The sequence below is a fragment of the Neomonachus schauinslandi genome, chromosome 2, assembly GCF_002201575.2.
Source record: "Neomonachus schauinslandi chromosome 2, ASM220157v2, whole genome shotgun sequence".
Lineage (NCBI taxonomy): Eukaryota > Metazoa > Chordata > Mammalia > Carnivora > Phocidae > Neomonachus > Neomonachus schauinslandi.
The window spans coordinates 187,627,114-187,642,279 of NC_058404.1; the positions used below are offsets into that span (position 1 = coordinate 187,627,114).

Consider the following 15,166-nt stretch of genomic DNA (forward strand, 5'->3'; position numbering starts at 1 on the left):
TCTGTTTCAGTAGGTCTGAAGGAAGTTTCTTTATCATAAAAAAGGCTTACCTACAATGCAAGATGATTTTTTCAACAGTACTTGGTCATAAATATTTCTACTAGGCATAGACTGAGAATGCGGTCACATCAGTTAGGCTGCAAAGCACAAAACTGTAAACATAAAATTTAAAGCCAACAGTCATGCTATATGTTAGCCAATTCTGTGAGTGGGTCTTTAGTAAGAAGAATATCGGGGATGTGTAAAACTGCAAAATGCTAATGAGTGTTTCAGTGGTTAGCAAGTGCTCTAGTAAAACTATCAATTAAAGTAGAACTGCTAGAATTTTCACTCATAATATTTTCTTAACTCTACCTATTTTCTTTTGCACTTAAGAACCCTTAAGTTGGATGTATCTCTAAATTTTTAAATACTTTCATAGTGAAACAATTAAATACTTTCACAGTGAAAACAATGCCACTTTGAAATTATCAACCTACTTTTTATTTATCAAGGCAAACTCAGATTATGGACTATATCTTTCTTTCACACCAAATTACATTAAAAATGGTATCATTTGCTTTATTTAGATAGTTTCTGTTGCCTAGATAATAAAATCAAGGTAATTTACATGTACTGTAATATTAGTTGAACTGCATGCTGCATTTTTTAAATTTATTTTCAAAATTTTGGCATATGAGTAGAAAATCAGCCAATTATACAACATGATAGCTGTCCTACTAGCTGGGACATTACTAAATGCATGATAAATAATTAAAAAGTCACCCTTGATTTCATAACTCTCATAATAATCTAGTATAGAATGCACAATTTAAAAACATGTTAATCAAATCAAACTTCGGTATCCCTACCTATAGAAAGTCAGATGACTTTGACCTACAGTATGTGGATTCAATGTGGCAAGTATTATTTATTAGAATTAAGGATTCAAAAATTTGGAAGGGGCAAATACAGAAATAGCCTGCAAAAAGGTTAAATGTATATGGGAAGAGTGTTTGTCTAAACAGAAATGGAGGGAAAAAACAAGCACTTTAGAAGTTATATTCAGCATCATAAATGTAGGTTGTAATACGATATAACATTCAGGAGCCCTCTTTTCTTTCACTTCTTTATGCATGCAAATGATCCAGAGGTAACAAAGGAAGCAAAAGTACTCCCAAACCTCACATTTAACCTCCATCATTGTGAATCTCTTTGAAAGAACCTTCTTTATTGCTGGCAGAGTAAAAGCAGACCAGTAGTTTACACAACGATGAGCTTCCTTTCCATTTTACCTATTTGAATGGCATGCCCAAGAAAATGTATTATAGCTTCTGAGAATTTCCAATCCATCTCAGAAAACGTTGAAACAACCCGCAGAAGACCTGGGCTGAGAACTTTGCTACCATCTTTTCCCTTCCCATAATTTGAACTTCTTCCTGACCTTCTTCTCTAAACAAAAGAATTGCATGGTTTCCAACTTCTGAGCCTTAAACAAGCCACCAAGAGTGAAGGCAGGAGGGCAGAAGAGTAAACAAGATGTACTAAATTGTTACAACCCATGTTCTTACTATTTTCCATGATTTATGGAACTTCTGCATAATGGTCTGAACAGGTGATTTGCCACGGAAAATCTATAACTAGATTGAAGAGAACTAAATGTCTACTTTGTAACAATCCATCATCTCATATTCAAAATTTTATATCTCAAACATGATTTAAGAAATTAATTCTGAGGATGTGATATATAGAAAATCAATTTGCTATTAATAATTCTGTTGCCATGGGCCAGATTCTGAAGACTTGCCTCAGGCTTTCCATCTGTATGAAAAGAAGGTTTTAACCAGCAGAGTTCAAAGCAGCAAAGTGCTGGGAAGATCTCAGGGAGGGCAAAAGCTTCTTTTTTTTTTTTTTTTAAGATTTTATTTATTTATTCGAGACAGAGAGAATGAGAGACAGAGAGCATGAGAGGGAGGAGGGTCAGAGGGAGAAGCAGACTCCCCGCCGAGCAGGGGGAGCCCGATGTGGGACTCGATCCTGGGACTCCAGGATCATGACCTGAGCCGAAGGCAGTGGCTCAACCAACTGAGCCACCCAGGCGCCCCGAGGGCAAAAGCTTCTTTCTTTTAAACTAACTTTATTCTATACATGTTCTATTTTCCCCCTTTATCTTCATTAGTCTGTATTCCTTTGTCACATTTTCTGTTTACCATGAAGAATGGAGGCTTGGAGGCTCTCCAGAATGTGTGCTCTGGACCCCTTTTATTTGTCCCCAACATTGTCCTTTTCCCCATCACCACTACACCAAGTGTCGGTGCAGAAATTGTGAGCAAAATAGACAGTCCTGCCCTGAGTTTGCAGTCTATTCAGCATAGTCTGACATTAATCACAATATCAAATTACACCACGATAAGTTCTATGCAGATAAAATCCAGGGAGGTATGAGAATATGTCACAGAGAATAGGAGAGACGACACTATGGTAATTGTTGGTAGAAAGTAACGTGAAACAGCTCTCACTTTTGTACACGTTCTTATCCTTTAATGCCTGTCTTTATGCGCCTTCTGTGTTCTCTTCATATGTAAGTTTCTCAAAGCTTTTCTTGCCCTGTTTTCCTGAGTATCAGTCAGCCTTTTCTTCTGATTTTTTCAATTCTCTCTTCTACAATATCCCAAAAAGCTCATGCCATGTTTACCTTTCTTTTGCAGCTAGATCAGTGAAAGAACATGAGAGCTATGGAATCAAATAAATCTCAGACTGAGGCCATTTTAGCCACTTCACAATTTTAACACTTTGAACAAGATTTCTTAACATTTCTGACTTCATTAAAAAACAAAACAAAACAAACAAACAAAAAAACAAAAAAACCCCAGCAGATTGAAGTTGTCAGTCTTTGAGGGATTTGAGGCAAATGTCTATAGGCTTCATCACAGAAGAAATATGGCCTTAGAGAAAGAAGACACCTAAGACTTATCTGTAGGATGATTGAATCAATTAATGTATCTAAAGAAGGAGGCTACCCATTTCATACTGACTGGGTCAGCCTAGAACAGAGAAAAAAGGAGCTCTCAGACACCTGTGGAGAGTGGAATCCAAGCCAGTATGGGGAACAGGCGAATTTAATGAATGAATTTTAAGTATTTATAGCCCATTTTAGCTCTTTCTATTAACTATCCTATTAATTAACTTTTCTCTTACTTATTGTATGCTTAAAAAGCACCATTTCTTTTTCCTACAGGGAGAGAAAAGCCTGTTCTTTCAGTTTTTATTTTTAATTTTGTTTAATATGGCTCCTTTTATTACTTTTTAAACATATTTTATTTTATTTTTATTTTAAGTAGGCTCTATGACCAATGTAGGGCTTGAACTCACGGTCCTGAGATCAAGAGGCAGATGCTCCACTGACTGAGACAGCCAGCCACTTCTAGCTCCTTTTAAAGATCAATTTGCTGTAAATGCTTAATATCCATTTACTCAGTAAATATTTATTTTATATTTATCATCTGCCTATCATGTGCCATGTACTAGATTTGTTGCTGGGTATTCAGTGGTGATCAGAACAGAACTCATTCCTGCCTCTGCCTTCAGTAGAAGCTTCAGAGCTTCTACTTCAGTAGGGAAGACAGACGTTTAGATGAACATACACAATATTATGTATATAAAATATATAAGTAACGTATATATTATATATAAACATATATAAACAAAATGTAATAGCTAGGTGCAGTCAAAATAAGATTCCTAGCCTGCAAATGAGATGACAGATCCTGGAGCATAGTACGATCATTAGGATGATAAGGCCTCTTGGAGAAATCCACCAACATTTATCTAGCATATGTCCCTGCATTGATTTTCCTATTTTATTTAATTTCCATAAATACCCGCATCAAAAGTCAATGAGAAGATAGTAGGAAAGGAAAAATGAAGGGGGGGAAATCGGAGGGGGAGATGAACCATGAGAGACTATGGACTCTGAGAAACAAACTGAGGGTTCTAGAGGGGAGGGGGGTGGGGGGATGGGTTAGCCCGGTGATGGGTATTAAAGAGGGCACGTATTGAATGGAGCACTGGGTGTTATACGCAAACAATGAATCATGGAACACTACATCAAAAACTAATGATGTAATGTATAGTGATTAACATAACATAATAAAATAAAATTTAAAAAAAAAAGGTCAATGAGAAGATCATATGATATAATGTGTGTACAGCATCCAACACTGTTAGATAAATGTTGGTCTCCTATTTGTTCTTTGGCAAATTATTCCAATTCTAACTTTAAAAGAACGTTTCCCATCTACCTTAACAAATAATTGTTTGAGCAAGTACCAGAAGTGTGAAATTATGGTTGTAAGTCCAACGCAGAAGAAAGAAAAGAATGAGTCAAGTTTTTCTACCTAGAATAATAGGCAGTAGATCACTCCTACATGGAGCACATACATACTTTCTTTTTGTTACAATTCTATTATGAGACAGTGGCAGGAGTAAAGGCATACCACACATAGAAGGAAATCAATTCAACAGCATTGAATGGAATGTCTGATAAACTGCAGTAAAGCAATTCTACTTATAACTTATGGTAAAATCTAGATTAAAACTTATTTGAAAATATGGAGGGAGTTTTTAATTTTCAGCTCATCATGTATTAAAAAACTGGAATCTATAAAAATGAAGAAAGATGTTGTATAGCTCTACTTCCACATTTTATGAATCTAACTGATGTTCTTTATACTAATAAAAATAAAAGAGTAATAAAAGAAATGAGTTACTAAGCCAGTAAGTTATGCCACTATAATGAATGGTAATGGGGTATTTTGTTGGAGTTGAAGATCAATATGATTTATTACCAGATGCTCTACTGATAAAGCTGATAATGTAATAATCAGAGACATGAAATTCACCTAGAGCTTCACATATGTTGTCATCTCTACTTATAAATTTAATTTATTGTAGCTTTATCTGATACACCACCTCCTCAATACAGGCAAACCTGATGGGACATTATTATTTAGTGTAACTTTTATGTTACTAAATTTCACGATAATACAAAATCTATAGAGCATACAAAATAGAAGAAACGCTCTGTTGCAAAAAATGAAATAGACTACATGAGATAAACTACTTTAAATGTCACACATTACTTTCGGTCTGTTATATCTACAACTCACTGTTCTTTTGTCAACGCATGGTGGTGTTTTGTTCTTTCCTATAATCAGGATTTGATCCACACACTTTTGTGTCCAGGATGATTGTGCTCCCACAGAGATCTTACTAACTCTCACACTCTCATCTCTCTCTCTAAACCCATGTTTCTGACTACCTAATGATTGCAGCTTTCTGCATCTTCAAATCAATCCAAGTCTGTCCTTTACAGTGACAACTGTCTTTTTTTCAAAACACCCTTTCTCAGCCAAACTCAGCCTCTTCCTTGCTCACTCTGGCCCTCCGTTGCTCTTACTTCTGTTGGGTTTCTCTTCTATCGCACTCCTTTCTATTCACTACTTCATGGATTTAACCACCAACTTTTATTTCATAGTATTAATTACTCCAAAATCTTTGCCTCAAGTTCTTGTCTTGCTCCAGGCTACTATGGTCTGTATTATTTTACCATCCCCTAAAAATCCCATTGGCACCTCAGGATTTCACACGTTTTGTTCACCACCATCTTCTTTCCCAATTTTTATCCTGTCCTTCAGCCTCTTCTATCCTATCCAATGATAAAACCACGAATTCCCCATCCCTAATACTTGAAATTCTGACATCATCTTTGGTTCATTTTTCTCCATTAGTCCCTCATCTCACCAAATGCCAAATCCCATGAATTCTGTTCCTGTGTTAACTACCATACCCACTTCTGCATCATCATTCCTACTGCTACTTAGTTCCTGCTCTTAGGACATCTCCCCTCCATCAACATGATAGCCACCTAAAGAGACCTCAGCCTGGCAGTCTGTCCTTTTGCCAACCACTGGCACACAGCTGTCAGATTAATTCTTGAAGATTCAGATGAAAACTCCTGTAATCGAATGCATTCCAAATAAAGACTTAGGTCCTTATACCATACAAGGCCCTCCATGAATTGGCTCAAACCTACCCTTCCAGTTTTATCTTCCTGCACTCGCTCGGGTTCCAAAAGCCACATTGAGCTCCTGTTTGGTTGTGTCTTGCATTTCCATTCTTATTGCCAATGCTTCTGATATTCTATTCATTTTGAAAGCCCTTTCCTCATTTCTGCATTTCCATTCCCTGCCCATCCTTCAAGGCCTACCTCAGATGTTACTTTTTATATGAAGGCTTCGACGATGGAGGTATCACTTACTGAATTACTACTATTTACTAAACACATAAAGCTCTACGTGTGTTCTTTCATTTCCAATTAACAACAACCCTTAGTATCAGAGGAGGAGACAGTCTCACAGAGGATAAATAACTTGCCTACAGTCTCACAGGTAGTGAATTGTAGGTGGACCTGTGGGTCTGACTAAAGCTTGCTGCCTTTGATTAACCACTGTAACTTGACCTCCACTTTACGCCTCTGTTTAGCTACCTTGAACCTCATTTGTTCCTCTCTTACAAACATGTATTAATTTGTACCTCATTTCATAGCTTTTAATTTGCACGTCAAATTTGCTAGTCACTTGGAAAATCTCTGGAAAATTCATGCTGCCTTTCCTATAGTAAGGGTGTTCTTAATAAATGCTCTTGCCTGAATAGATGAATATACTATTCCCCTATTTGAAAACTTACTATGTCTTTCTGCTATCTAGTTTATCGTATATTACATATATTACATCTTCTGACTAAGACAAAAGTCCTTCAATAATCTGCGGCTTTAAAATTATATGGCTATGTCTTTTCTGAGGTATTATTTTCCATGATGCCCCAACATGCACCTGTTACTCTAATTAGGCTTGACTGTGCAATCTCTAAAACATAATGCTCCCCACCACCTCCGTCTTTCATTCCTGATGTTTCTCTTTTATGGAATGTCACCTGCCTCTTCCAAAACCATGTATTATTCTTTTTCCAAAGATCAGCTAAAAAATACTTATAAATGCCTTTGATGAGCAAAACTAAAATTTTGATGATAATAAGATTATGTGCACACGTTATTTCATGTCTGTGTCAAACCTCCACAGATTCTAGAATCTTTACAGATTACACTGCGAAAGATCTTACACTGCAAAGCTCTAAGCATACTTTTAAACACCTATTAGATACTTTAAATAATGTTAATGGGTCTTGTGAATTAGTTAGTCTCATATAAAGCAAATTAAAGCAACAAACTGGCAAAAAACTAATAGTTTTTGGGGCGCCTGGGTGGCTCAGTTGGTTGAGCGACTGCCTTCGGCTCAGGTCATGATCCTGGAGTCCCGGGATCGAGTCCCGCATCGGGCTCCCTGCTCGGCAGGGAGCCTGCTTCTCCCTCTGGCCCTCCCCCCTCTCATGTGCTCTCTGTCTCTCTCATTCTCTCTGTCTCAAATAAATAAATAAAATCTTTAAAAAAAAAAAACTAATAGTTTTTGAAAATAACTTAATTTTTGTGCCTACTATGTAGACTTAAATGAAGTTAGGCTTATTTTATCATTTTAAACTAAAATGCCTCTAAAACAATAACAAGATAGGCTGAAAGGTTAAGAGGTGCTGTCTTAGTTAATAGATATTGAAGTAAAGATTTTCCAATGCTTACTTCTCAAGGTGGAAAGAGCAGTTCATTTTACATCTTAAATGACCTTGTTTTACCCACATGACTTATATTTGGCAAGAACAAATGCACACAGCAGTTGCATACAAAATAGAAATACTTTGTCAAGACAATTTAACTTTTGATAGAGATAGCCATTGGGTCACATAGGTTAACATGCTCACTAATTTAAAAATCTTATATATTCTGACTTTACAATTTTATCCTTTTTACACTTTGTGGTAGACAATACAATAATTCCAACAAAATAGTGAAGCTGCATTTAAAACGCGAGCTCTTGAGGAGGAGGTTATCTTGTTTCTATGATTTATTACCTCAGTTCAGTCCTTCTATTACTTCCTCACTAGAAGCTAAACATGGACAGGAGGAGCAGATCTATAGACCCAAATGGTCAGACTACATATACCTACTCTTATTTTTCCTAAATAGCCTGGTAACAGCTTCCCAAGGAAAGGGCAAGTACTATTTATCCTTTAAACACGTTCCTTTTCATTCTACCTATGTTAAGAGAAAGAAAAACCCTAGCCCCTCCAACAAGATATTTCATTAAGCAGAGTCAGGCTCAATGTAATTCTGAAAGGAATATTTGTCTAAACTGATTGATCCCATTGGCCTTTGAGAAACCTAGAAGCTCTAAAGAAAGTCAGGGTTTGGGTCACTGTGGAGGTGGAGAGATGAGAGGAAATTTCAGGGCACATACATTTCTGTGATGGTCTCTGGCAGATTCGTGGGGATCTCAGTGAGAGCTTTCCCACGACAGTCTACGATATTGTTGCTACACGTACAAGGAGCTGGACAGTGCAGAACACTGCAAGAAGGAGCCATAAAGGACTGGTGACCTGCAAGAGAAAGAGATGGCAATGATATTTTCCCTCCGAAACTGCAGATCGTGAAACACATGAGCTTATCTCAAACAACCAAAGCATGTTACTTAACACAAATATATTTCTCTAAATATCTGAGCATAAAATTGGTCCTGTAGTTCTAGGATATATTTTAGGCAGCATGCATTTATAGTTCTGGGCCAACACTCAGATGAAGCAAATGAGATTCTTAAAACTATGAAAATGATCATTTTTCAGAGTTGAAATAATTGTTAAGAAAGGCTAACCTCAGACCTGAAACTGGAATTTGATTCAAAACTATTCTGAGTTCCAAAAAAAGCAGCAGTTTCAGACTAACCTAGATTTCACTTCCGATACGCTTAAATAGAGTTCGGTTTTTATTAAACTTAAGTAGCATAACTTACTCTACCCTCAAAAAAAAGAAAGGAAAACAGTAACATTTTCCTCTTGGAGGGTATAACTGTTGATTCTAAGTAAGTAATCATGCACCAATAAATGAGGGGAAAATTAGATCTTGCTAATAAGTTGGATGTCTTGAGAGGTTCAACATTTGTGCTTTCTTTGAAGTTATTATAATAATTTGTAACATGCCATTCCGTAATTGTTAATCTAGATAGTTCTTTTATTCGGCTTCACATGGCCTACAACGTTAGCGTTAAGTAGTTACCTGCAGGCATATATTTTTACTACTCAGTATTCGGAAACAAAACTGTTTTGAAATGAGATTTCACTGTTGGGATGACGAACAACAGAATGTCGGCCGTGTTGTAGGAATGGGCATCTGCACACACTTGGCTACTGGAGCAAGGGGACAGCCCTCTCTGATCTGCAGCAAGAGGGCCTGAGCGGTCGCGTAGGCCAGGGAGACGCTGCAGGCTCCTTACTAACCCAAGCCCTCTGAACAAGCTCTCAAACCTTACAAAAAATAGTCTCAGTCTAAAAAAGAAAGGTGAACTTGCCTTCTTCCTCATCTAGAAAACAGGAAGGGAAAAGTGAAGAGAGAAAAAAGTGGTTAGTAACGAACTGTTAGTCATTTCATTATTTAATTTTTTAAAAAAGCAATCAGACCTGAAGAGAACATTCCCATTCCATGACATTATAGGAAAATTTTGTCTGGGTTATAAAAAGTATGGAAAAATACATAAAAAGTTCTAAAAGACAACAATAAATCAGAATCCTCTGTAAGTACTTCTTCTTGTGCCTCCTTTAAGGAACTATTTTGATGCATTACGTATATTTAAAAATGTTGTGTTACTGTATTTTGAACAGACACTTCTGAAGCAAAGCCAGCCCTGTATTTATAAAATAAGATATATGTTAATATGTATCAGATACTATTAACATATTATTTTATAAATAAATATAAATATAAACATAAATATCAATATATATGCATTGGTAACCAGCCTGCCTAGGTTGAGATCCTTGGACTCAGCTACGCAATCTTGGACAAGGCTACTTAGCATCTTTTTCTCAGCATTTTCATCTCTAGTATAAAGATAATATTACATTTCACTACAGTTGTGATGAGGGAGGTGAAATGAGGTACATATATGTGAAATACCTAGATAGAAAGAACTAAGTGAATGTGACTTCCTGATATTTTACATAGGTTATGCCTTATTTTTGTTTCCAGATTTTCATCACTAAAGCTAGTCATTTATCTCTTAGAAGTAGACGTGAACCACTAGTATTCACGAAAAGTACTTTGCCACTCTGCAACTACAGTTGAGCTACTTTTTAAAAATTTCCCAGCAGCGATCCAGGATTAACCATATTTCCAATTGTTAACAGAAAAGCAGATGGACATTATTACTTAATGGGAAAATAAGCAGCAAACAGAATTAAAGTCTAGGAATTTCCTCGATTTCCCCAGGAGTAAAAATTTAGAAATCTTTCATCCTAACTTCAGAGGACCCTGTCCTTGCCAATCACGCACACACATTTTAGAACCTGTTCTCAATGGCGCTAAAACCGAGGACTCCCATGGAGTGATTAGTGCACAATTGCACACATTAGTGAGCAACACGGAAACTCTGAGAGCATGCATTCTCCACAGTTCTCCGTAAAATAAGACAACAACATAAAAGTTCATTCTCCCTTACCACTGCAGACAAATTCGCGTTTTTGCACCTCAGCTACATTATGGCCCCGCAGGTGGGATGGGCCCATACACTGAGTGTAGAGACCAACCCGGGGCCTCTGGCGCAACCAGTCAGACAGCCAGGCCAGGTGGCAGTCGCAATATAGATTGTTCGAGTGCAGTCGACTAGAGAAGAAAAAGACAAGTTTAAAGCAAGAAAACAGAAGACGGTTACTTCAAAAATTGAAAAAGAAAGTCTTAATAATAATCTATAGCTTTATTTCTTAACATGTCAGTAGACAAAGCATAGGAAATCCCAACCTAATTAGTTTTCTAAAAATTAAACTGGTGTAAAACCACAGAATTGAATTTCTCTTCATTTACCTCTGAGCTAAGCCAACATCCAGGAGCTTGAACATGACCATAAGAATGGTTTCTCTATGTTCACTCAAAAGGGTAAGAAGAAAGAGAGATGTCCAAGGCAAATTGCTCTGCAGTCCCAATATACTGACAGCCAGTTGGGATGGTGGGGGAAAGGAGAGGTAATAGGTAGGGCAGGGGTGGGGGCCTGTTAATAGAAGTTGTGGCTCCCAATATGAATTATCAGTTAGTCCTGCTGTTGTTAGTTTCTGGAGGAACTGCTTGCAAAATCTTTTTAGAGGGTCACTTTCGTTTTTTGCAGAACAAGATAGAATAATAATTCAATAAAAAACACTTCTTGGGCGCCTGGGTGGCTCAGTTGGTTAAGCGACTGCCTTCGGCTCAGGTCATGGTCCTGGAGTCCCGGGATCGAGTCCCGCGTCGGGCTCCCTGCTCAGCGGGGAGTCTGCTTCTCCCTCTGACCCTCCTCCCTCTCATGCTCTCTGTCTCTCATTGTCTCTCTCGCAAATAAATAAAATCTTAAAAAAAAAAAAAAAAAAAAAAAATTTAATAAAAAACACTTCTTTCATGTCCCTATTCTGATTTCCTTCTTTTTGTTTAATAGCAGAAAAAAGGGATTAGCTGCTTTTGGCTCTTGGGACCCTATTCTCAAAGAGCAGGAACTGAAATGAAAAGACATAAATGGTTGGGAGTGAAGGAATTAAGTGAGCCCCCCTCTCTGTGTTGGCAGGGATCCACACCAGAGCATGGATCCATTCCAAGTGGCAAATAGCACTTTTCCATTAATAAAATATCAGACAAATGTATCCACTAAATTAGGTAAATGACTTCAAATTGGCTTTTATGTTTTCTCAAACTAAAGAAAAGGACATCCAAAGCTATAAATCAAAGCATCATTTCCAGAATCATCTATGACACAGTAATACCATTTTAGTCCTTTTTAGCTGATGTGCTCAATTCTAACCCAATAACAGTAATGGATATTAAAACATGGAACTCAGTCCAGAAAGATAATTGGACCATAAAAATGGAATTTTTAAGTAGCAATGATAATATAGAATAATGAAACAACCAAAGCAAGGGAATTTCAAGTTAGATGACTGTTTTACATTCTCCTTGAGCCTGTAAGATATGGAACAGACTGTCTTGCATCAAAACTTAAATGACGTGCCACCGAACAAAAAGCTACATTTTGCGAAAGCTGGGTCACCTCCAGCTCAGTTTGCTTGGAAGTTAGAGTGGCATCCTTTGGAAACCACATAGCACATGCCACCTCATTGTTCTAGAAATATTTTCATCTGAACCAAGCACATTACAATGATTCAATTCGGTGTGCACAAATCTGAAGTGAGAAAAGAACATAAAGCCTGATTAGCAAGACAAACTGTAATGAATTTCTATAGGAAAATAGGCACACTATCAGAAATGCAGATGATAGACACTTCCACATTCTTAGTGGCCTCGCTTTTGACACTAAAGAGGTTGTCCACTGTGTGTTTTCTAAAAAAAAATTAGCTTAAAGTCAATGATTAAGAAACGAATTTCATCAAATATAGTCTGAGTGAACTGATCTATTCATTTGGTCAGATTAGGAGCATCAAAAAAATGGAATTTATGTTATACCTGCATACTTTCAGAATCCCTTTATTTTGTTAAATCTTATTCCAAGGAAAAGATAATGATGTGTTGTATCATACATAGAACATCACATTTTAGTGACAAAAAAAGAGGACATTTAGATTGGTATTACCCATTAAAAAGCTGGCAATTAAATGTTTTTTCATTAAAGAGAAAAAATAAATGTAATATGTTTCCAGTTACAAACTATATAAACTGAAAATTATTTTGAAACCCCAAGCAGCACATATTTTTTTCAAGAAGCTCAATGCCTTGCTTATGTTTCCCACCATTTCCCACATGTTGTATATAACATATTTTTGAGGCCAGGGTGATTCTTAAACCCAGTTCAAACGAGATTTATCTCTGAAAATGCTTTAACTAACTATCCCCACCCTGGGCTTTAAAGTTAATTTTCCCCAAAAGAAAAAAAAATAGCTGTAGCAAATGCTTTATTAGAGAACAAGTTTTTATTCACCTAAAATATTTTAATGCTCATCGCTTGAAAAGATATTTTTAAATATAAATGCTGCCACAACCTTCGTTATAGAAGGACTGGAGGGTTATGCTGTAATTTTACATTACAAAGAATGTAGGAGATTCAGTTTAGCTTTATTAGGTCTGCTTGCTGTACAGTAATAAAATCATAAAGATTTACCATTTATCATTTCTGACAGCCAATCAAGGAGTCTTACATTTCTTAATGAAATGTGACCTCCACAATAGCTCAAAGTAAACGTTCCCCCCCCAACCTTCCCATAATGCGTATCATTTAAAAGAAAGCTTTCATGTTTTCAGAATGATAGTTCATTTATTCAAATATCATATCTAGCACTTTTTTTAAAAAGTGGCATTTTCCTTCTCTACCCCATTATGAACTCATGAATCCTGTTCTTTGTTTACAAAAAATAGTACTTTAGAGGAACCCTTAATTGATTAAATTGACCTTTATATATATATTGTGGCTACTTACAAAGTCCTAAGTTTAGGCATATGGTTGAAACTTGCCACAGAAAGTCTAGTAATGTTGTTATTGTTGAGAGTGCTGTAGAATAAAAAAAAAGTTAGACATTTTAGATAATGAAAATTCATTGATCATTCTATCTAATAATATAGAGAAAACCCTTTGCAATTATGTTTATGCAGGACAACTATGTGGTAGAGACGGCATAAAGAATGCCCTATATTATAAGCAAGATGATAAATAAATGTTATACTTTAACACATTGCTATGCATTCAGCTCTATCAAATATTTATGGCAGATTTATGTCTTTAGCCATATTATCTTTGACTATTCACATGTTGCTTTATGCACCATGTGCATGAATGCATGTGTATTTATGACACTGCTTAAGGAATTAACACGAGGCAGTCAACAGTCAGTAAAATCAGACAGTTGCATTTCCTTAGAGGGGCACTGTGTGTAATTAGAGTCATGAGTAAATGAAGATATTCAAAATCTCCCAAAGAGTCCTGTTAAGTATTCTATACTGTGGACATTGGCTGCGCCGCTGCTGAAATTTAAGTAGCAAGAACGTTATCTGTATCTGGTATTTGCATTGCATAGGGATAAAGTGTCAGGCTGGAGCAGTTTATTAAAAGCTTAATACATTCTAACAGTTTCACATCCCAGGCACATATCTTGTCCTTTGCTTACTGTGGTGTGGTAGTGATCTCGGTTTCTTGATGCTGGAGTCAAGAAGATGGGTGGTCAAGGCAGAGATGGTGAAAAGAAGCATCATTCTTGCTTGGTTCAAATTGTTCTTACTTTTCCCCTAATACAGGCATTGTTTGTTGTATTTTTTTGGCTATTTCTACTACAACTACTACTCATTCATTCATCTAGTATTTCCTAAATGGCTCTTAATTTTAGGGCAACATGGAATGGTATAAAAATAAATCAGGCATAGTACCTGTCTTAAAATAGCATATAGCCCAACTGGGGAGATGAAGTACACAAATTATAAAAATTTAGAGTTAATGAGATTAAGAAGAGGGTTTTTTTTTTTTTTTCCCCCTCCCTTCGGGGAAGTCAGGCTGTGACAAGAAAGGGAGAAGACAGCTACCCCAGGGCTGTGATTGTGCACGGGCAAAGAAGCAAATGATTCTAGTAGAGAGAAGACAGCGTGGCGGGGTGAGGGAAGCATGCAAGTAGCTGAAGGAGGCAAGACGCCAGGATCCACGGCCGGTGGATGCCATTCGATAATGGAGAAAGGTTTGCAGTAGACTTTGCAAATTCTCTTGCCAGTGGAAGCCAGGCAGGGAACATAAAAGTAGAGAAACAGGTTGTATGTACAGAAACAGGACACAGAACGGGGAAGAGAGATAGAGAGGAGCAGGCAGAGAGCTGGGGACAAGGAAGAGCTTGGTAAGCTGGCGAGGATACTCTGTGCTGTACCAGCTACTACTCAGTTCTGATGGGCAGCCGCTCTGCTGTAACGGGAGGCTGCCAAACAATCGGATTTTCCCCGGAGAAGCCAGAAATGGAAAATTTCACCTCTATCCTCCCAATTTTTAAATACTGGCAACTAATTCAGATATTTCAAAGAGTCTGC

The 15,166-nt window shown here is 37.0% G+C and overlaps 1 protein-coding gene across 4 annotated transcripts in view; it reads right to left on the reverse strand.

Moving 5' to 3' along the window:
* Positions 1-15,166, reverse strand: part of SLIT2 (slit guidance ligand 2) — a 361,031-nt gene that overhangs the window by 119,360 nt on the left and 226,505 nt on the right. For 2 of the 4 annotated variants that reach the window (XM_021679397.2, XM_021679395.2), the window contains exons 7-10: positions 13,584-13,655; positions 10,635-10,798; positions 9,489-9,500; positions 8,385-8,523 (exon numbers count right to left, since the gene is read on the reverse strand). In XM_021679397.2, the coding sequence (XP_021535072.1) occupies positions 8,385-8,523; positions 9,489-9,500; positions 10,635-10,798; positions 13,584-13,655 (387 nt within the window). The remainder of the gene's footprint in view (positions 1-8,384; positions 8,524-9,488; positions 9,501-10,634; positions 10,799-13,583; positions 13,656-15,166) is intronic. The other 2 variants (XM_021679394.2, XM_021679393.2) reach the window with 1 other exon arrangement.